We start from the raw sequence: 19092 nt of genomic DNA, 5'->3' as shown, positions 1-19092 counted from the left end.
CCACACCGCCCCGGGGCGACGCGGCTCCGGGCCCCGCGGCTGTCAGCCGGGCGGGCACGAGAAACGCGAAGCGCCGCCGCCGAGCCCCGTGGCCCCGCGCGGACGCCGTAGCGCGGACTGTACCAAGCGGGGGCGGGGGGCGCCTCCGACTCCCGCCGCGCCCCGGGGCCCGCTGCGCTCGGAGGGGCCCGCGGCGGCGGGGGCGGGGGCTGGGGGCGGGCGGGGGCGGGGGTTTGGGGGCGGGCGGGGCGGGGCGGGCGGGCGCCGCGACCCCCGCGGCGTGGGCGCGCCCGGGGCGGGGCGGGGCGGGCGGGGCGGCGCGCGGAGCCGAGCGGCGGGACGGGGACGGGGACGCGGACGGGGCGGGCGGTCGCGGCGCCGCCATGATCATCCCCGTGCGCTGCTTCACCTGCGGCAAGATCGTCGGCAACAAGTGGGAGGCCTACCTGGGGCTGCTGCAGGCCGAGTACACCGAGGGGTGAGCCGCGGGCCCCGCGGCGCCCCGAGCGCTGCGCCCGAGCGGCCGGCTCCGCGGGCGGCGGCGGCCGGGCCTGGACCGGGGCCGCCCCGGGGTCCGCGGCGGGCCCGGCCCCCCCTCCTCTAGCGGCGCGCGGCGCGGGTCTGCCGGGGCCTGCGCGGCCGCCGCGCGCGCCCTCGGCGGGTGGGGGCGGCGCCCTCGGGACGGCGCTTCTCCCCGGGCAGAGCCGCTCGCCGCCTGCGCGGCCCGGGGGCTGCGGGGCCCCCGCGCTCTGCGGACCCAGGCGGGCTCGGGCGGAGGGCGCTGGGCTGCCGGCGGAGTAGCCGGGGCGGGGGAGTGGAGGGGAGGCCCGCGGCCGGGCCCCGGGATTCTGGCTCAGCGTGGCCACATGTGCGCGCCCCGGCCCCACCCCGGGGCCCCGCCCAGTCCTGAGCCGGGAGGTGGGGGTGTCGGTCCACTCCTTGCGGGGAGCCGGCAGCAGGGGGAGTGGGGCTGGAGCCTGCGAGTGCCCTGGTGACCACTGCTCTCTCCTGGCCTGCAGGGACGCCCTGGACGCCCTGGGCCTGAAGCGTTACTGCTGCCGCCGCATGCTGCTGGCCCACGTGGACCTGATTGAGAAGCTGCTCAACTATGCACCCCTGGAGAAGTGATCGCTGACCGCCCTCCCTGTCCAGCCCAGAGCCCATCCCGCGGACCCGGTGTCTGAGCCATGGGGCCTCCTGCAGCCCCGTGGGCACGACCTCCCACTGAGGAGGGAACCTTCCAGTAAAGGCCTGGCACACCCACAAGAGCCTGACTTGCCTGCTTGCGCGGGGCCTCCGCGACCGCCTGGAGGGAATTTCCCGTGGGCCCTGCTCTCCAAGCCAAGGGCACCTGGGTCAGGGCCCCAGCAGGGCTGTGGTACCCTCCCCCCACCCTGGTGGAGCCCTTCTGCAGCCGGCGCAGGTCCTCTGGCAGGATGCAAAGAACCAGGTTTCCAGGGCCCTGAATGGCATTCTTAGGGTGTTCCCCACCCCCCACAGCCAGAACCTTCCTGGTTCTGCCCATTCTGAGTGGGCAGGCGCACCCACCTGTACAGCCAGCCCAGACTCCACAGTCACGGGCACCTCATCAACAGCACCCACCCTGCCTCACCCCTCACTCCAGAGGGCTGACTCCCTTCCCCAGGGACCCTGGCCACCCCTCTCCACTCAGCACACTCAAGGTTCTTTCTGCCTCAAGGCCTTGCTCGGCTGACCCTCCCACTGGCCTCCCTCCTCTCCCTTGAGCCCGTGGGCCCTGAGCTCACAGCCTGGCCGCCCTGCCCACACCTCAGGCACTGGTGGGTGGGCCTGTCCCCCACCCGGACGGAAGACCCAGGCCCAGTGGCTGATGGGGCGAGTCTGCGGCTGTTCACGAGTGTTTATTGAGCAGGGCGGGGCCTTGTGGGCACGGGTGAGACAGCACTGGACAAAACCCCAGCCCGCCTGCAGCCAGCAGCTGGAGGAGGGAAGGGTTGGGCAGGACCATGACTCCTTGCTGCTGCCCAGCACCCCTGAACTCCCCAGGCCCCCCCACTGCCACGTAGAAGTCACCCAAGTTCCCGTGTCTTCAAGATACAGCAGGGGGGGGGGCATCAGAACTCTCCCTGCTGGAGGGGCAGCTGGGGTGGGCCCAGGCTGCAGCCTGGGTACTCAGTAGAAGGCACTTGACGCTCCCCTGGGGTGGGGCCCCAGATGGGGTGGTGGCACACAGCACACAGTGGGGGGCAGGCACAGGCTGGGGCTCCTCAGGCAGGAGGGGCGCGCAGGGCCGGTGGCAGCAGGGGGCGGAGTTCAGTAGTGTTCAAGCTTCAGGCTCTTGTACAGGCAGCAGGTGAAGATCATGCCGAAGACCTGCGTGCAGGCCGGGGCATGAGGGGGTGCGCCCATGGCCCACCCCAACCCCCTAACACGCAGGCAATGCCAAGCGCCACCCCCACCTGCACACAGGCGATGCCCAGGCCCACGGCCCCGATGATCCTCAGGTGCTCCTGGATGAATGTCTCCAGCTTGGTGATGCAGCCGCCCTGATGGGAGGCACGGGGATTGAGCCGGTGGTGGCCGGGGGCCTGGCTGCTCCCCCCACCCCCACCCAGCCTACCTACCTCCACCTTGTAGATGTTGGAGGCGTGGTCCCGCTGCCCACAGTGCGGCACCACCGTCTTGCAGCAGCTGTCAGGGACCACCCGGCCGCCGGCTTCGCCCGAGCGGACCCACTCGCTCTCCCGCCAGTCCTGGGAGTTGTTGCTGCCGCAGCAGCGGAACTACAGGAAGCACAGCCAGCTGAGCGCCCTGCAGCACTGGGGACCCCAGCCCCGTCTGGCCCACACGGCCCTACCTCCTGTTGCAGCTTGTCCACAGCGCTGGTCACACCCTCGTGGCCCCGCAGGTGGTAGCGCTTGGTCATGGTGTCCTTCAGGTTGTCCTTGAGCTCAGCATTCAGCTGGGGGATGCAGAGGCTCAGACCCTCCTTGCGGGGCGGGGAGTGGGGGGCTCGCGGGGCGGGAAGAAGGAGGGTCGGATGCCAGCCTGGGGCAGGGGGCTTGGGCAGGGAGGAGCCACGGCACGGCCCACGGAGCCCCGGGAGACACAGCCTGCATTGGCACCCCCTCCCCACACCGGCACTCACCTGCTGGTAGTACACATAGGCCAGGACGCCAGCAATGATCTCCAGCAGGAAGATGAGCAGCAGCAGGATGAAGTACTGGGGGGGGGACCCAGTGAGGCGGGGGTAGACACCCCACCTGGCAAAGACTCCCAGTGTCCAGGCACGGCCCTCCACGGGCCCTCAGCAGCTGCCCCCGCCAGTGGCTGGCCCAGCTGGGAGGTGCGGTCACTCCCTTGTTGCCCCCTCAGGGCCTTAGCCCCGGCAGCCTGGTGGGGCGCCCCCACCCAGGTCCCCCTGCCCCAAGGGGCCACGCCCCACTGACCAGCCGCAGCAGGTTCCGCCGCTCCTTGAAGGTGGCGCAGCAGCCCAGGACCCCGGTCACCATGACGACAATGCCCGCCACCACCAGCAGGTAGGCCGTGGCCAGGTAGGTGCCCGAGGCCAGCAGGCTGATGTAGTCGCTCTTCAGGGCCAGCGTCCAGATGCCCACTGCCATGACGGCCAGGCCGGCCAGCTGTGGGTACACATCAGTCACCACCCCTGGCCCAGGGCTGGGGGGGCCGCCCCACCCTCCTGCGGCTCACCCAGAAGCAGCAGTTGAAGGTGAAGAGCAGGTACTTGAGGCAGACGGTGCCGCAGGTCCCATTCTTCTCACTGAACTCGCCCATCCTGGGGGTGGCCGGCTGTCAGGGGCAGGCCGCTCACTGCAGATGCCAGTGGGGACAGGCAGGGACCCACGTCCAGGCCGGCGCCTGGGGGCAGGCATGGGTGTGTCCCTGGAGGCGGGGCTCTGCGGGGTGGTGGGGCTGCCCAAGGCCACAGCCAGGGCACAAGCTTGTGGCAGAGCCAGGATAAGGGCAGCGCCGGATGGGCAGAGGCCGGCTTCCTGGACCCCAAGTCCTCACCAGCTGACTCACCCGCCCTGGCAGCCGAGGTGGGGGGGGAGCACCAGCAGGCACCTCGGGTGAGCTCATGTGGCCCCACCCCCCCCCACGATTTTCCCCGGCCGCTCTGGAGGGGCCGTCGCTGGGTGGCCTTAGGCGGCCCCTGGACTCATCCCAGGGGGACCCTCCTGCGTGGGGGGAGGCCACCCCACCGCCCCCCTCGTGGGCTCTTGCCCCCAACCGGGCAGCTGCAGGCCCCCAGGGACACCCGCCAGCCCGGGCGGCTGGACACCAGCGCCTGCGGGGCGGGGCTGGGCTGGGCCTCCCCGCGCCCTCCCCTGGCTGGCAGGACCTGCGCCTGCGTAGGGCGGGAGTCGGAAGCTCTGCCCCGAGGCGCCGCCAGGAGCAGGCGCGGCCGCACGTCTGCCCGGGGCCCTGCCACCCCTCCTTGCGGCCACGCACCCCTCCTCGGCAGGCAGGGTCCACTGCAGAGCAGGCCTGGCCGGGTATACTGGCCCGCACCAGGGTGGGGCAGGACGGGGGACATTTCCGAGCCCTCCGTCCCGGGCCCAGCCTGCCCTCCCAGGGCCCGCCCCGCCCCGCCCCGCCGGGCCAGGCTGCGGTCCCGGCCGCTGGAGGCCGGTCCTGGACAGGGGAGCGGCCCGCGGCCGCCCTGGCCCGGCCCCCTTCCCGGGAGTGCCCGGCGGATGTGACCGGACAGGGCGCCCGAAATAGCTGCCGCGGCCCGGCCTGCGCTGCCCCACCCCAGCCGCGCGCCCCCGGGGGCACCCGGACCCCGCTCCGCCGGCCGGGGGGGAGGGGGGCCGGGCCGGCGCGCGCGGGGCCAGCGCCGCCGCCCCCCGCCCGGCCCGCCCACGAGCCCCGGCGCAGGGCGGGCGCAGGGCGGGGCCGGCGGCGGGACAATGAGCGGGCCCGGGCGGCCCGCGCCCCCGCCCCGCGCCCCCGCCCCGCGGCCGCCCGCGCCCCCCCAGCGCCGGCGAGGGACCGGCCGCGCCCCGGGGCCCGCGCGCTCGGGGCGCGGCCAGGCGCGCACTCACCGGCCACGCGTCGGGTCGGACTCGGAGCTCGGGCGGCCGCGGCTGCGGGGGCGGGCAGTGCGCGGCGGGGGCCTGCGGGCGCGCCTGGCGCCCCGCCCCTCCCCGGCGCCCCAGGGCCCCGCCCCGGCCCGGCGCCCCGCCCCCCGGCCCGGCGCCTCGCCCCCCGGCGCCCCCGGGCCCCGCCCCGCCCCGGGCCCCGCCCGGCCCCGCGAGGGCAGGCCAGGCCTGGGCAGGTGCCCGCCCGGGACGCGCCGGCGGGATGGCAGCGGCGCTGGGGGCGACCAGAGACTGCAGCGGCCAGGAGAGCCGCCGCCGCCCGGGGCGCCCAGCCCAGCCGGGACCCATCCCCTCAGGAACTGGACTGGGGTGCTGGGGAGACCCCAGAGAGGCCCGAACCCTGTCGGAGATCCAGTCCTGCTGCGCGGGCTCATGGGCCTTAATCTCCCCCACATGTAGGGCCACCGGGAGGCCCCGACGGATGCCTGGGGGCAGCAGGCTTGGCAGTGTGGTCAGCGGCGGGGGAGAGGCCGCCCTGGGTGCTTTGCGGAAGCGGGTGCCCTGTCCTTGAAGAGGTGCTCCAGTCTGGAGGGCATAGAGCCTGGGGAGCCCGGCAGGAAGGGCAGCATCTGGGCCCCGTGGGGCAGAGGGGGAGTGAGGACGCCAGGGGCCCTGCTGCCAGGTCCACCCGGTCGCACGCTCCGGTCCCCACGGACATTCCGGAGCCCACTCCGCGTTCCCTGCTCAGGATTTGGGCCTGGCAGCTACCGAGGCTTGGGAGGCGGCCCCAGGAGGCCCCACTGAGGTCCTGCCTGGCAGAGCTGGCCCGCGAGGACTGGCTTGTGAGGGCTTGGCCAGCGTGTCCACTGGTGAGGCCGTGGGCCTCGTTCCCCTCGTCCCTAGAGTGCCTGAGGACTGGGGCATGGCGGGAGTGCGCAGCCCACCACAGGGATATGGCCGGTGCCACACACGCGCCATGGACACCTTGCCAAGTGACACACAAATGCCGTGGCACACACAGGGGTGAGGAGGGTGCAGGGCATCTGGGGGGCTTTATTTGGAGGGCGTTTCCTGCTGGATGGTGTGGGTTTGATGGGATGGGGACGTGTGGGGTGCTGGTGGGGTGCATGTGCCCCTGACCCCCCACTCAGTTCCTTTGTGGCTGCAGGATGGGAGCCTCCTGAGCAGAGGCCCCGCAGGCCAGTGAGGAGCTGCCTTCACGGAGCAGCTTCTCCAGTGTGTCCCGTGGAGCTGGTCAGTGGGCGCTGGGAAAGTGGCCAGAGCCCCGTCTTGGGGGGCAAGCCCAGTTGCAGCAGCAGCAGCAGCAGCAGCAGCGGGGGGGCCCTGGCAGTGGTGCTGTGGTCAGAGCCTTCCTGTGGCCGCTGCCTGACCACCTGGCCTCACAGGTGTCCCTCTCGTCTCGCAGCCGCGTGTTCAGCTCCCTGGGGAAGGGAGAGGGCTCTCAGGACCCCCAGGGGCAGCGTCCTTGGGTGAGGCACGCGGGCCCTGGGTTCACTCAGACCAGAAGACAGGCGTCGGCCGAGCCGCAGCATGAAGGGTGGCGGGCAGACACGAGGAAGGACTTCCTTGACGTGGGGAGCAGGGCCTCACCTGAGTAGCTCCAGTTGCCGCAGGAGGCTGAGCTTCTCTTTCTGCATGTTCCTGGAGACAGCGACCACGTCTCTGCGGGCAGGGGGAGGGTGCGGGGGGCTCTGCAGAAGCACCCCGACCCTCTGGAGGACCCTGCGGCCCACAGACCTAGGGGGCGGCACTGGTGTGCAGATCCGGATGGCAGCGCCCCAGCCTGAACACCCAGCGACCCCAGCCGGCGGCACACCCTACCCTCCGCCTTCCAGGCCTGCCCGGCCGCCCCGCACCTCTGGGCCTGCTCCCGGCGGCCCTGCGCGTCGCCCTCCAGTTGGCGGAGCTGCTCCTGCGCCCCCTCCAGCTGCGTGCGCAGCGCCTCGTTGGCCAGCCACAGCTGGGCGTTCTGCGCCTGCGCCTCCAGCTGCTCGGTGGCCTGGGCCTGCAGCTGCCGCTCCAGCTGGAGAGGTGGGGAGGTCGAGGCTCGAGAGGGCCCCCCACTTCCCCGGGAGGCTGCGTTTGCTCCGGACTCCCAACAACATCTGGACTTCAAACAGGGAGGCCCAGGGGACCGCAAGGTTCTGCCCAGCGCTGGGTGACCGTGGGGGCGACGCCGGCCTGCCCCTCTCTGCTGTCGGGCGCCGCTTACCTCCCGCTGCCGCGCGCCCGCACCTTCCAGCTCCTGCTCCCGCTGGTGCAGCTCCAGCTCCAGCAGGCCCCTCTGCTCCTCCCGCGGGAGGTCCTGGGGTGCAGGGCGGGCACCTGAGACGCCTCGCCCTGGGCGGCCCGCATCGGAGATGGCGGGGCGGGGCGGGGCGCCCACCTGAGTCTGCAGGCGCTGGCGCTGGTCGCGAAGCTGCTGCTCCATCTCCTCGCACAGACTCCGCACCTCCCTCTCGTGCTCGCTCTCCCGCCTTCGCAGAGGGGCAGAGGCCGGTCAGAGCCCCCCGCGGCGCCCCGGCCCCCCAGCTCCACCGCCGCCCCGGCCTCACCGCCGCAGCGCCTGCTCCAGGCGGTCCCGCTCTCGAGCCGCCTCCTCCAGGCAGGCGGACGCGCGCATCAGGACGTCCTCGAAGGAGCCCAGCATCTCGGGCCGCTCGCGCTGCAGCCGGGTCCAGAGCGTCCGCACCGCCCGCTGTCTGAGGAGGTGGGCAGGGCTGCAGCCGCGGAGCCGAGGGGGTGCGGCTCCCCGCCCCCCGGGAGGGCCACCCCCCCCCCCGCCGGCCTGGACGCGCCGCCCACAGCAGCCCCGAGGGCGCCCCCGCGGCGGGGTGCGTGCCGCAGAGGGTGTCGCGCCCCCGTGGGCGGGAGCGCGTGCCCGGCCCCGCGGCCGCGATGCAAATTCTGCGGGAAATCTCGGCCGGCGCCGGGGAGGTCGGGCCGCGCCAGCCGGGGCAGGACTCACTCCGCCAGCGCGCGCGCCACCCCCAGCTGCTCCAGCGCCGCGCGCGGCCGCGCCTCCTCCTCGTCGTCCTCCTCCGGGGCGCCCCCGGGGCCCGGCGCCGGCCAGCCCGACTCAAAGGTTTCCTCTGGCGCCCAGGCGGGTGGCGGGCCCGGGGCCGGCTCCGCTCCCACGCACCTCCCTGGGCGCGGGAGGAGAGAGCGCGTGGGTCAGCGCCCGGCGCGGCCCCTCCTGCCCTTTGTCCGAGCCGGTTTCCTGTTTTTCCTGCACGGGTCCAGCTCCAGGCCGGCCGCGGGAGGCGGGCTCCGGGCCCGACGCAGGCAGGCCTGGCGCGGCCACCTGGCGGGGCCGGGGGCTCCCCGCGGGCCTGCTCTGCCTGCGCGCACGCCCTGGCTCCAGGGGCGGGAGGCCGAGGCCCACGCGGGCGGGCCGGGGCTCACCCAGGCCGAGGCGGAACTCCCGCGCGGTGAGGAAGCCGGCGCCGGCCTGGTCCAGGCTCTCGAACACGGCCCCCAGCTGCTCCGGCGTGAGGGGCAGGTCGCTCTGGAGGCCCTGGCCGCACAAGCACAGCGAGCTCAGGGCTGGGGCTGGGGGGGGGCGGCCGGGCCGCGGCAGGGGAGGGAGCGGGGCTCACCTGCAGGTCCAGCCGGGTGAGGAAGCCCTTGGCCTCCTTGTCGCACAGCAGGAACAGCTCCTGCGCCCGCTCCAGCACCGAGGCCCCGCTGCGCCCGGAGCCCCCCACGTCCTCCCCGTCCTCCTGGGCCCCCGCGGCCCCCGGCCTCCCGGGGCTGGCCATGCGGGAGGGGCCCCGCCGTCCGGCGCTGCGAAGCCAAGGAGAAGGGAAGGTGGGGAGGGGCGAGGAGGCTGCGGATGCGGGGCCCTCCCCCGGGCGGGAGGGGAGCCGCCAGACGGGGTGCCAGGGGAGGCCGCGAGACAGGCCGGGGTGTCCCGTGGGCGGTGTGGGCTGGGCTGGTGGCCGGGAGCGAGCCAGTGCCGGGGAGCCGGGGCTGGGCCGTCGGGGCAGCTGCGGGCACCGCGGGCACGCGTCCTGCAGTTGGGTCCCAGGCGGACTCCCCCGGCCTCCGCCAGGCACAGCCAAGTGCAGCCGGAGCCCGGGCTCTGCCCCTCCTGGCCGGTGGCCGGCGGGCCCGGTGGGCAGCTCTTCCCACGCAGCCCCAGGCCCCTGCAGGTGCGCGGCGGGGGGCGCCCGGGCCCCGCATGGCCTTATCGGGAACCCCGGGCTGGCCCAGCAGCCCCGCGGCCGGACACTCGGCCACCCCCGCCGATCCGAGACCCTGTCGTCCCGCGCCGCCCTCGCGAGCGGGTCCTGCCCTGCGGCGCCCGCCGGTTCTCCCCGCGCCGCTTCCCGGGGGGCGCAGTCCCGCGGGGCAGGCCTGCGGCGGCGCGGGCAGCGCCCCAGGAGCAGAGCCCCGCCCGGGGCCAGAGGTCCTTCCAGCCGGAAGAGGCGCCGGAGCCGAGCCGGGAGGGCCGCCCCGTCCGCCCGCCCCGCGGCGAGCCCGGCGTGGCCGCGACCCTGGCCGCCAGCGCCCGGGCCGGCGAGCGCGGCGCGCGGCTCCTACCTGCCCGCGGCGCCGCCGCACCTGCCCCGCGCCCGCCGCCCGCCGCCCGCTCCTGCCGGAAACGCCACCGGCCCCAGGCCCGGCTCCGCGACCCCGCGGCCGCCGCCCGCCCCGCCGCGTCCCCGCCTCGGGGGCGGCCCGGCGCGCACCACGCCCCGCGCGCCCCGACCCCGGCGCTCGGCCGGCGCCCCGAGAGCGCAGGAAAAGGCGGGAGGGGCCGCTCCCGGGCGGGAGCTGCCGCGGGGGGCCTGGCTCGCCTCCCTGCGCCGCCCCAGTTCGCTTTTCCCGTTTTTAAAGAAAAAACACGCGCGACAGAGAAGATGGATGGTGTGCGCCCTCGGGTGCCCCAACCCTCCTGCTGGGGCACAGCCCAGCTGGGGCTCCTGTGGGGAGGGCTGGGAGGAGGCACTGGGGGTGACCTTCGGGGTCCCATGATCTTCTCTGGCGCGGGCAGCGCGGCCTGGGCCCTCCCCAGAACCCACCTGGAGGAGCAGCCGGGCGGAGGCCTGCGCCGGAGCCTGGGACCTGGTGGAGCTAGAGCAGGCTGGGGGCTGGGCCTAGAGGCCGGGACCTTGAGACCAGAGGGGGCGGCCCCTGGCACCAGCGCGGGGACCTGCCCAGCCGGCTCTCCCGGTCCTCGGGTCCCACTACCTGCCGTTATTGTTGGCTGGGGGCTGCACCCCACGCCCTTCCCCTTGCCAGGAGGGGCAGGTGGCGCTGAACCTGGGTGCGACGCATTCTAGAAGAGCAGCCACGTGCGCGCCTGACCCCGTGGCCCCTCTGTCACCAGCAAGGGTTGTTGGTATTCCCCAGGCTGCCCAGGACAGAGGGTGCCTCCTCCAAGACAAGGCCCAGCTCCCTTCAGGCCAGATCTGACCCCGGGGATGTGGCAGACCTCCTCCCTCCCTGGGTGGGCGGTGCCCAGGCACAGAGAGAGGAGGTGCAGGCAGCTCGCCAGGAGGAGGTGGGAGAGGACCAGCCAGCTGGGGCAGTGCCCGGCCAAACACCAAGGTGGGGCAGCACCCGCACCCTCAGGCCACGGCTCCGGACCTCACCCTCCACAACTGTCACCCTGAAACCAGCCCCACGCCCGCTGTCACCATGGAGCGTGGTGTGCAGGTGCCACCTTTTGTAAACACGCCTTTGTTTTTATTTAGCAAGGATCTTGGTCCGGGAGCTCTCGCTGGCTCTTGGGGTGCTGCGCCCAGGGCCGGCGGCTGGCAGAGGGCGAGGGCACGGGCCCTCGGGAGAGGCCGGTGGCCAGGTGGGCGGCCCCAAGCCCGGCTCCAGGAAGGCGCCCTGCAGCTGTAGAGTCAGACACGGGGAGGAGGCAGGGGCTGAGCTGTGCGTTTATTAAATCTGCTTTGGCAAAAATAAATAATCCTTCAGCAAAACATGAAGTCGCCGCGCTGGGCAGGCGCCCGTCCAGGGGCAATAACACTGCGGGCGCCCAGCGAGGAGCAGCGCAGGCACAGGCGAGGCGGGAGGGGCGCGCCGCCTCCCTCCCTCCCTCCCTCCCCGAGCAGCAGGTGAGCGGCGGGCACACCCCCTCCCCTCCCAGCGCCCGGCATGGGCAGACCGGGATGGGGGTCTGGGCCGGCCCCGGGCCCGCCTCACGGGGCAGGTTAGCTGGGGGCCCGGCCCTCGGCACCAGGCCCCGGGGGCCGGCCGGGTGCTCAGCAAGGGGGCAGGCCCGGGGGGTGCTGCGGGGGCGGCGGGGCTGCGGGGGCCGCAGGGCCGGGGGGCACGCGCACGCGCAGGGCGTCGGGCGGGAAGGCCACGTTGGTGCAGAAGAGGCCGAGCAGCAGCTGGCGCTGGCACTCCTCCCACTTGGCCAGCGCGTCCCCGAGCAGGAGGCTGTTGCGCATCCAGCCGGGCAGCGCCTCGCTGCAGGCGGCGCAGGACAGCGGCACTGAGGGCAGCGACTGGGTGCGACGCAGCTCCACCTGCTCCGACAGCCTGGGCGGGAGGGAGGGCGCGCTTCAGCGGGCGCCCCGGAGGCTCTGCGGGGCGCGGCGGGGAGGGGGGCGGCGTGCTCACCTGGAGGGCAGGTGGCTGCCCAGCTTCCTCTTGGCGCGCATCACCAGGTACTGGCAGATGCTGCCGGTCTGCTCCTTCATCCACCGGATGTCCTCGGGGACGTCAGGCAGCCACTCCAGCAAGCTGGGGGGGCGCAGGCAGGGCAGCCTCAGCCGCCTGTGCCCCCGCCTGGGAGCCCCTACTCAGCCTCTGGGCCGTCCCCGCCATCAGCCGCCTGTTTCTGGGGTGACCGCCACTCAAGGAGGACCCCGGGCCTTCGTGCCCCACCCGCCCGCCCCACGCCGCGCACCGGATGGTGAAGGACACAGCGCTCTCCAGCGGCAGCGTGTAGGGCACCATCATGGCCGTGGCCAGGCGCACGGGCAGCATGTTGGAGAGCGTGGTCAGCAGATCCTTGGGCTCCACGCAGGCTTCTAGCAGGGCTGCGGGGGAAGGGGTGCAGGAGGGAGGTCGCCGCCAGCGGGAAGGGGACCCCGCCCCCCAGCTCTCCAGCGGCCGCCGTCGGGGGTGTGCTCCCCAGAGTCCCCCGCCGCCCTCCCTCCCCCGGCGCACCCTCGTTGAGCCGCGCCGGCAGGTGCTCCAGGATGTGGTCCTCCCCGGCGGGCGGCAGGGGCTCCTCCGCCTCCTCGTCCTCGGCCGCCAGGGGGCGCGCGGGGGGCAGCGCCAGCAGGGGGTTGGGCCGGTTCAGGAGGCCTGGGGGACGGACAGCCGTCAGGGCGGCGGCGGCCGGCAGGGGGCAGCAGAGCCCACCGTCCCCCCGCGGGGCGCCCACGAACCGTTCCGCCGCAGGAAGCGCAGGCCGTCGCGGTAGCCCTGCTTGCACATCTCTCGAAGCACCTGGGCAGGGGGGTGCGTGGGCAGTGGGAGGGGTGCCCCGGCCCCTCCACCTTCAGCAGCCCGCGGCTGCCAAGCCGGCTGGGGTCCGGGGTGCAGTCCAGAGCGGACAGCCCCGGCAGGCCGCCCACCGCGCAGGCCACAGCCCTCCCACGGCGCCCCCCGGCCGCTCCCCCTGGGCAGGGCGGGCCTCGCGGGGCCTCACCATGGGCTCGGGCGGGAACAGCGCCTTGGAGAGGCGGTAGAGGTTGCGCAAGTTGAACTGGATGCTGGTGTTGGTCACGCGGAGCTCGTGGATGTTGGTGGAGCTGTCCTGCGGGCAGATGTCGCTCTCCCCGGAGAAGGGGGACACGGTGATGGTGTTCCTGAGCTCGTAGAGGGGCAGGTTGTCTGAGATGCCGCCGTCCACATAGCGCTGGGCAGGGACACCAGGCAGGTCAGGGCCCCGGGCTGGCCGCGGCCTCCCGCCCGCCACTCCCAGCACTGGCCGCCTCTTGGGTAACTCCAGGGGAAGTGGGGCAACGTGGAAGGGTAGGGCACGGCGGGCCTTCCTCCCCCACCCCATGCCCTGCACGCGCCACCCAGCGGCCTGGGTACTCACCACCCCGTGAAGGGTGGGGGGGATGAGGCCACAGTACACGGGGATGAAAGTGCTGCAGATGTTGGCCTGCGGGCAGGGGCGGAGAAGGAGGTGAGCCTGGTCCTGGGGCCACTCTGCACCCCAGCGGGCCCCGGAGCCCACCTGGATGAGCTCATCCTTGGAGCTGAAGTGAGATATGATGACGTTCTCGCCGTCTGAGACGCGGGTCAGGGAGATGCCTAGGCGCCCGTTGGCACGCTCGTGGCTGTCGGCGGGCAGCGTCTTCAGCAGGCAGCTGCGGACGGTCTTCACCAGGTTGAAGGAGGGGTGCAGCGGGCCCAGGAACCGCTTCCGTGCCTCCTTGGACACCTCAATGATGTTGGCACCGGCCTCACCTGGGCAGGGTCAAGGGTCAGGAGCTGGCTCTCCTAGGCCTGGCAGCCCCAGGACTCCACGCCCAGGGCCCCTTGGCACTGTGATGCCTGGCGCCCTCCCCTTCCCTGGAGGACTCCCAGAGTCCACTCTGGGACCTGGCCTGATGGGGACTTCTGGCAGCTGCCCCAGAGAGAGAGGCAGGGCACCCCTGGGAGGGCAGATGGCTGGGCCTGGCCAGCTGGGTTGGGACCTGCCTCTGCCTGGTGTTTCACAACTGCCTGGTGGGGGTGGCAGTGAGGCAGAGGCTCAACTCTGACCAGCCTCAGCCTTCACCCACTTGGCCAGCCCCGGGTGCAGGAGTCTGTGGCCTGAGGCTAGGAACAGTGGGCCACCGCCCCCCTCCACCCCCCCACCCAGGCACTGGCCTGGGACAGAGCCAGAGTGGGAGCCAGCCCAGGAGTGGCCAGGGAGCCCAGGGTCCTGGCAGACGCTGAAGACCATGCCCAGGGTGGGGTGGGGTCAGGACGCTCAGCACCTGCCACACCTCGGGGGCCTCGGCAGTCCAAGACCACTGGCAGGACCGAGGCCTCTTGGGCGGGGGGCGGGGGCAGTGCTGTGGGGTCAACTGGGCACGAGGTATGTAGTTGGATCCTGAGCCCAGCCTGGGGGACTGGAGGGGCTGGTCTGCGGGCCAAGGGGTTGGGGCAGGGCCACAGAGTTAAACCCCCAAATGGAGAGCTGTGCTCCTTCCTGCCCCCAGGGCCCAGGCCGCCGGAAGGGGCAGGGGTGGGCCCTGGACAGACTGCCGGGAGGGGGCATGCAGAGCTGGTGACCTCCGTCGCCGGCTGCCCTGCTCGCCTGGGGCCTGGCAGCGCTCCCAGAACGCCAGTCCGGGTGCCGTAAACACGCCGGCCGCCCCGCGGGAAATGCCAGCGGCCGCCCGGACCCGGGCGGGCGGGCGGGCGGGCGGGCCCAGGGCACCTGCCCCGCCGGGGGCGCCGGCGGCGGCCGGGGCGCGGAGAGCCTGCCGGCGCCCCCCCCGCCTCGGGGACGCGGCCGCCGGGCCGAGGGCGGCGGGACGGCCCCGCCGGGACGCGGTGACCGCTGGCGCCGGCCGCGGCCGGGCAGGGGAGCCGCGAGCCCCGCCCCGGCCCTGCGGCCGCCCGGCCCGCTGTGCCCCGGGGACGCGCCGCGCCGCCGCCGCCCGCCGCCCGCCGCCCTCGGGCCCGGGGGCCCCGCCCGCCCGCCCGCGGCGCTCACCCAGGCAGGCGCCGGTGACCAGCGCGGTGGCCGTGAGCGCGCCCGCGGACGCGCCGTAGACGTGCGCGGCGTTGGCCACCAGGAAGGGCGCGTGCTCGCGCAGGCAGGACGCCACGCCGACGTGGTAGACGCCCAGGAAGCCGCAGCCGGCGAACGAGATGTTCCAGGTCGCCTCCCGCCGGAACATCGCGGCGCGGGCTCGCGGCGGGCCGGGCGGGCCGGCGGGCCGGGCGGGCCGGGCCGGGCGGCGCTGGCGCAGAGCTCGGGCCCCGCCGGCGACGGCGGAGACGCTGCGGGCGGCGGCGCGGGCGGCGCTTTTAGCGGGGGGCGGGGCCCGGCGGCGGGGCGGGGCCGGCGCGCGCGGCCCAATCGCGGCGCGCGGGGAACGGCCGCGCCCCCGGGCGCGCCCCGAGGCCCCGCCCCGCCCGCCCCAGGCCCCGCCCCGCCCGCCCGCGGCCCCGCCCCCGCCCGCCCGCGGCCCCGCCCCGCCCGCTCCCCTCCGGGCCCAGGAGCCGGCGCAGGGGAACAAGTGCCAGGCGGTGTTCACGGGCATCTGTGGATGACCCCGCGGGGGCAGGGCCGCCCACCCCCACCGCGGCGTCACCCACAGATGCCCCTGAACATCCAGGTCAGTGGGCCACCCGGACACACGCACGCACCCCTCCCGCAGCCGCCCCTGGGCTGCTGCCCAGCCCCGCTGCCTGCCACAAGCCCCTGGGCACTGGGCACTGGCCTGCGGGCTTCACCTGGCGCCGCCGCTCCTTGGGCAGAGGGTCTACCCGGGTAAAACTGGAGCCTGCCACGCCCACGCCGGCAGCCCACGCGGGTGGAAGCCGGTGATGTCACCCTCCCGGCCCCTTCCCGCGTCTTTCTTCTTCTTTTTTTTAATAGAGGCATGTTTTATTTGTTTGTTTGTTTTGTTTATACAAGCAGTGGGTACAGTCAGAAGCGCGGGAGGGTGAGAGAATTCACCAGGGCCAGAGCGGGGAGCAGAGCAGGCAGAAGGACCGAAGGACACTGCTGAGGGGAGCAGCGGGCGGCAGGAGAGGTCTGCGCGCCATGCGGGACCCCTGCCCGGTGGCCGGGGAGCAGCCGGGGATCGAACCGGCGCCGCAGAGGCCGCGGGCAGCTTCGCAACCCCAGCGTTCAACCGCTGCGCCACTGGGGAGGCCCCTTTCTGTGTACTTCTCCTGGACTGTGTGTCAACCCGCCTAGCCCTGCTTGGGTCTGGAGCAGGCCCTGCTGCACCCCACCTCCCAAACAGAACAGGTCTGCCTGGGGTCTGTGGGCAGGTGCACACCCACCACTCTGGGCCCAGCTGGGGACCATGGCACTGGGACTGGTGAGCGTCTGGGGTCAGGCTGCCCAGCAGTCTGCCTGTGCGCCCAGCCTGGGCCGGGCATCGACTGTGCCAGCGCTGGGCAGTGAGGATGACCCTCAGGGGGCTCCATGGGGCAGGAACCCCGCACCTGAGGCCCTGGCCTGGCCAAAGGGGAGCCTTGTTGGTGTGAGATGGAGTTGGGGTGCTGGTGGTATGTGGGTGGTCACCCAGAAAAGCCAGAGAGACCAGGCATGGCGAGGAGGGCGGTAAAACCCCGGTCTGACCGAAGTTCACGTAGACTCATCTTTCTGCCTGCACAAAGGACCCTATCCCCACTTGGGGTGGCACAGTGAGAGGCAGGGTTGGGGGTGTGGAGGTTGCAGCCCCAACCAGATGACTGAATCCCTGGGATGGTGCTGGGGGCTGAGAGTGTGGCCCCTTGTAGGTGGGGCAGACCCATAGAGCTTCACATGGCTGTTCCCTGGGAGAGCACAGCAGGGCTGCCCCAGGGGGCCTTGGGCACATGCCGCCTGGATACACGGAGACCTCTGCTCTCATTTCCACACCAGGAATGGAGCGTTTTGGGTACACAGCCCTCCCTCCCGGGCCCTGAGCTCTGGAGGAGCAGGGCTGTCTGGAAACCCAGGCTGGGGAGGACAAGAAGCCTGGCGTTAGCGGCTGCCAGCCGAGATTACATTATAACCCGTGGCTTGGCTGAAGACCTACACGCTGCCCCTCCCTCACAGCAGTGCCAGGCCCACCAGCCCAGGGACCTCCCTTCCCCACCCCTCTGGGAGTCCAGAGCAGTCTCCGGCCTCCCTGCCCACAGGAGCCCACGGTGGCCGAATTGCAACCACAGGCACTTGAGCAGTTGTCCACCTGGCATCTGGAGGGGGAGCGGTGTCCCCGGGCCAACCCAACTGGGCAGGCAGAGGCCCCAAGGCCCTGCAGACTGCCAGTAACTAGGCCAGAGTGGGCAGTGGGAGGGCCTCTGCCCTACAGCCCAGTGTGAGCCAGCGCCTGGCCAACGTGCCGGCCAACTCCGTACCTCAACTGCCAACCACACCCGCCCAGCAAAGCGAAGGGCCTACCCAGACAGCTCTGGGATGCAGGTCTCAAGAACCACCCTGGGTAGCCGCTGCTCCCTAAAGCAGTGAGGGGCCCCCACGGCCAACCACTCCCCTGACAGTTCACTTGCACCTCGGTGGGTACTTGTGTCCCCTCCTACTCCCGGCTTGCCCACACCAAAGCCACCCAGAGCATCCTCCCACTCCGCGGTGAAACCAATCACCCGTCGCCCCAGGCACTCCACCAGCACTCCAGGTTCAGGCGGATGCCCGAGGGGAAGGGGTGTCCCTCCCTGCAGAGGCGACAGTGAACAAAGTGCTCACAGCACACTCAACAAGTGTGGAAAAAGGTTTTATGTAACAAGGAAGAGAAGACAACGCGGATCCCCGCAGACGGCGCTAATCAAACAAGCCGAAGCCCATGTCGTCATCTGACTCCTCCGACTCCTCTTTCTTCTCGTCTTTCTTTTCCTCTGCTGAGAAAAGAGGTGTGTTTAAGGGGGGTGTGGGCAGCAGCACAGCCAGGCCCCCAGCCCAACCCTTGACACCTGAGCATCCCGTACCTGCAGCGGGAGCAGCACCAGCAGCAGGCGCCGCAGATCCCTGGGCGGCAGAGACGGCCACAGCCCCTCCAGCTGGCACGCTGGCCAGCTTGCCGATGCCTAGGAGACTAAGTGGTGAGCGGCCCCTGCCCGATGTAGCGGCCCCCCACTATCCTCCCGCCTCCGCCAGTCCCATGGGGACACTGACTCCCGAAATTCCTCCCAGACCTGACTCCCGCCTAGGGGGAAACCCAGCAGTGGAGTGCGGGCACAGGGATGCTGTGCCAACGGTACCCCTCGCACGCTGACCCGCTCCACTTTCACAGGTGTCCATGGGGCCACCTGCGGGCCACCTGCCAAGCAATGGGGCCAGGTCCTGAGACTTCCAAGCCTGAAACACGTGGTGGTGAGACCCCTTTGCAAAGGCCTGGCTCAGAAACCACAGGCAGCCAGCCAGGCTGGGCGAGCAAGAGTACCCCCACTCCAGTGTCCAGAAGCGCCCCTGGCAAGAGCCCAATGAGGCGCTGCCTGCTCCTACGGGGAGGCTCCCAGGGTGCTCTGGTCCACAAGCGAAACCTGGAGGCCACAGGCTGGCCAACAGGAATTAGGATGGACCCCGGGACCCGCCCGCCGCCCGCCGCCCCCCACCCCCGCCAAATCTCACCTTGGGCAATGACGTCCTCGATATTTTTCCCGTTCAGCTCACTGATGACCTGGTGCACCAAACACCCCCCGGTTAACAGAGCCCCACGCCGCACCCCGGGCCCAGCCGCCCCTCCCGCGGCGCACCCCGAGGCCCGGGCCGCGCCACGCGGTACACGTGGGCGCCCGCGGGGACGGCCAAGGCCCAGGGCTCCCGCGGCCGGACACCGCGCGTCCGGCTCGACCTCCCGGGCCCCGGCGGACCCCGAGGGGCGCCGGAAGCAACGCGGGGCCCCCCCAGCGCACGTGGGCCGCCCACCTTGTTGAGCCGATCGTCGTCCGCCTCGATGCCCACGCTGTCCAGGATCTTCTTGATATCCTTGGCGCTGGGGGACGCGTTGCCCCCGAGGGCGGCCAACAGGTAGGAGGCGACGTAGCGCATCCTGGCGCGGGCGCAGGGCGGCGGCGTGAGCCGGGACCCCGCACAGGCCGCCCGCCCGCGCGCCCCCGCCGAGGCCCGCCCCCGCTCCGCCCCGCTCCGCCCGCCCCGGCCCCGACCCCGACCCCGGCCCCGGCCCCGGCCCGCGCCCCACTCACTCGGCGGTGGCGGAGCGGCCTGGCGCGTGCGACCTCGGCGGCGTCAGCGACGGAAAGGAAGGCGCCGGCGCGGGGGGCGGGGGTAATCCGCTACCCAGAAGCCTCCGGGCCGCTTGCCGCGCGGGCACCTCCGAGTGACGTAGCGCGCGCTCAGCCAATGAGGGCGCCGGGGCGGCCATCACCCGCTCGTCCCGCAGTGACGCCAGCAAAAAGGAAGAGCAGT

General features: G+C 73.1%; 5 protein-coding genes and 1 non-coding gene across 8 annotated transcripts; 1 reads left to right on the top strand and 5 right to left on the bottom strand.

Moving 5' to 3' along the window:
- The first annotated feature begins 349 nt into the window (after positions 1–349).
- On the top strand, positions 350–1288 carry POLR2L (RNA polymerase II, I and III subunit L). The gene is made up of 2 exons (XM_037517353.2): positions 350–478; positions 1020–1288. Exons 1-2 carry the CDS (start codon positions 384–386, stop codon positions 1126–1128), a joined length of 204 nt encoding a protein of 67 aa, XP_037373250.1. The 5' UTR covers positions 350–383; the 3' UTR covers positions 1129–1288.
- Positions 1289–1829: 541 nt separating this feature from the next.
- Positions 1830–5098, bottom strand: CD151 (CD151 molecule (Raph blood group)). 2 transcript variants are annotated; one of them, XM_037517344.2, is made up of 8 exons: positions 5049–5098; positions 3691–3858; positions 3429–3620; positions 3128–3202; positions 2837–2941; positions 2604–2762; positions 2439–2525; positions 1830–2352 (listed from the first exon to the last, which is right to left on the bottom strand). In XM_037517344.2, the coding sequence occupies exons 2-8, from the start codon at positions 3772–3774 to the stop codon at positions 2293–2295; spliced, it is 762 nt and encodes a 253-aa protein (XP_037373241.1). In that variant the 5' UTR covers positions 3775–3858; positions 5049–5098; the 3' UTR covers positions 1830–2292. The 2 variants fall into 2 exon arrangements, with proteins under 2 accessions (XP_037373241.1, XP_037373242.1); XM_037517345.2 differs by having other exon boundaries at positions 3691–3775; positions 5049–5094.
- A 908-nt stretch (positions 5099–6006) lies between these two features.
- CRACR2B (calcium release activated channel regulator 2B) lies at positions 6007–8827 on the bottom strand. The gene is made up of 9 exons (XM_037517341.1): positions 8666–8827; positions 8472–8583; positions 8035–8212; positions 7622–7768; positions 7453–7543; positions 7279–7371; positions 6923–7089; positions 6657–6728; positions 6007–6487 (listed from the first exon to the last, which is right to left on the bottom strand). Exons 1-9 carry the CDS (start codon positions 8825–8827, stop codon positions 6301–6303), a joined length of 1209 nt encoding a protein of 402 aa, XP_037373238.1. The 3' UTR covers positions 6007–6300.
- Positions 8828–11287: 2460 nt separating this feature from the next.
- PNPLA2 (patatin like phospholipase domain containing 2) lies at positions 11288–14893 on the bottom strand. Its single transcript, XM_037517334.1, has 9 exons — positions 14701–14893; positions 13228–13460; positions 13087–13152; positions 12691–12900; positions 12428–12488; positions 12204–12344; positions 11941–12073; positions 11652–11774; positions 11288–11570 (listed from the first exon to the last, which is right to left on the bottom strand). The coding sequence occupies exons 1-9, from the start codon at positions 14885–14887 to the stop codon at positions 11288–11290; spliced, it is 1437 nt and encodes a 478-aa protein (XP_037373231.1). The 5' UTR covers positions 14888–14893.
- Positions 14894–17404: 2511 nt separating this feature from the next.
- On the bottom strand, positions 17405–18929 carry RPLP2 (ribosomal protein lateral stalk subunit P2). 2 transcript variants are annotated; one of them, XM_037517350.2, is made up of 5 exons: positions 18870–18929; positions 18592–18715; positions 18295–18343; positions 17652–17750; positions 17405–17564 (listed from the first exon to the last, which is right to left on the bottom strand). In XM_037517350.2, the coding sequence occupies exons 2-5, from the start codon at positions 18712–18714 to the stop codon at positions 17488–17490; spliced, it is 348 nt and encodes a 115-aa protein (XP_037373247.1). In that variant the 5' UTR covers position 18715; positions 18870–18929; the 3' UTR covers positions 17405–17487. The 2 variants fall into 2 exon arrangements, with proteins under 2 accessions (XP_037373247.1, XP_037373248.1); XM_037517351.2 differs by having other exon boundaries at positions 17405–17561.
- Positions 18115–18247, bottom strand: LOC119250620 (small nucleolar RNA SNORA52). The gene has a single exon (XR_005126358.1). It is a non-coding gene; the product is annotated as a small nucleolar RNA SNORA52 (small nucleolar RNA).
- Positions 18930–19092: the final 163 nt, after the last annotated feature.

The sequence above is a fragment of the Talpa occidentalis genome, unplaced genomic scaffold, assembly GCF_014898055.3.
Source record: "Talpa occidentalis isolate TD23 unplaced genomic scaffold, MPIMG_talOcc4v2.1 talOcc4.17, whole genome shotgun sequence".
Taxonomy (NCBI): domain Eukaryota; kingdom Metazoa; phylum Chordata; class Mammalia; order Eulipotyphla; family Talpidae; genus Talpa; species Talpa occidentalis.
The sequence above is the reverse complement of the archived record's forward strand: the minus strand, read 5'-3'. Positions and strand labels throughout refer to the sequence as shown.

Coding starts and splice junctions, on each gene's coding strand:
- POLR2L (XM_037517353.2), top strand. CDS start 384: ATGATCATCCCCGTGCGCTGCTTCACCTGCGGCAAGATCGTCGGCAAC. Junction 479..1,019: donor CAGGCCGAGTACACCGAGGG/GTGAGCCGCGGG, acceptor CCTGGCCTGCAG/GGACGCCCTGGACGCCCTGG.
- CD151 (XM_037517344.2), bottom strand. CDS start 3,774: ATGGGCGAGTTCAGTGAGAAGAATGGGACCTGCGGCACCGTCTGCCTC. Junction 3,203..3,428: donor GGCGGAACCTGCTGCGGCTG/GTCAGTGGGGCG, acceptor TCCCCCCCCCAG/TACTTCATCCTGCTGCTGCT. Junction 2,942..3,127: donor CCTATGTGTACTACCAGCAG/GTGAGTGCCGGT, acceptor TGCATCCCCCAG/CTGAATGCTGAGCTCAAGGA.
- CRACR2B (XM_037517341.1), bottom strand. CDS start 8,827: ATGGCCAGCCCCGGGAGGCCGGGGGCCGCGGGGGCCCAGGAGGACGGG. Junction 8,213..8,471: donor GGAGTTCCGCCTCGGCCTGG/GTGAGCCCCGGC, acceptor TCCCGCGCCCAG/GGAGGTGCGTGGGAGCGGAG. Junction 6,729..6,922: donor CGCCGGGAGCAGGCCCAGAG/GTGCGGGGCGGC, acceptor CCCTGCCCGCAG/AGACGTGGTCGCTGTCTCCA.
- PNPLA2 (XM_037517334.1), bottom strand. CDS start 14,887: ATGTTCCGGCGGGAGGCGACCTGGAACATCTCGTTCGCCGGCTGCGGC. Junction 13,461..14,700: donor GGTCACCGGCGCCTGCCTGG/GTGAGCGCCGCG, acceptor GACCCTGCCCAG/GTGAGGCCGGTGCCAACATC. Junction 13,153..13,227: donor CCAAGGATGAGCTCATCCAG/GTGGGCTCCGGG, acceptor CCCTGCCCGCAG/GCCAACATCTGCAGCACTTT.
- RPLP2 (XM_037517350.2), bottom strand. CDS start 18,714: ATGCGCTACGTCGCCTCCTACCTGTTGGCCGCCCTCGGGGGCAACGCG. Junction 17,751..18,294: donor CGAGGACGTCATTGCCCAAG/GTGAGATTTGGC, acceptor TTAGTCTCCTAG/GCATCGGCAAGCTGGCCAGC. Junction 17,565..17,651: donor TGGTGCTGCTCCCGCTGCAG/GTACGGGATGCT, acceptor CTCTTTTCTCAG/CAGAGGAAAAGAAAGACGAG.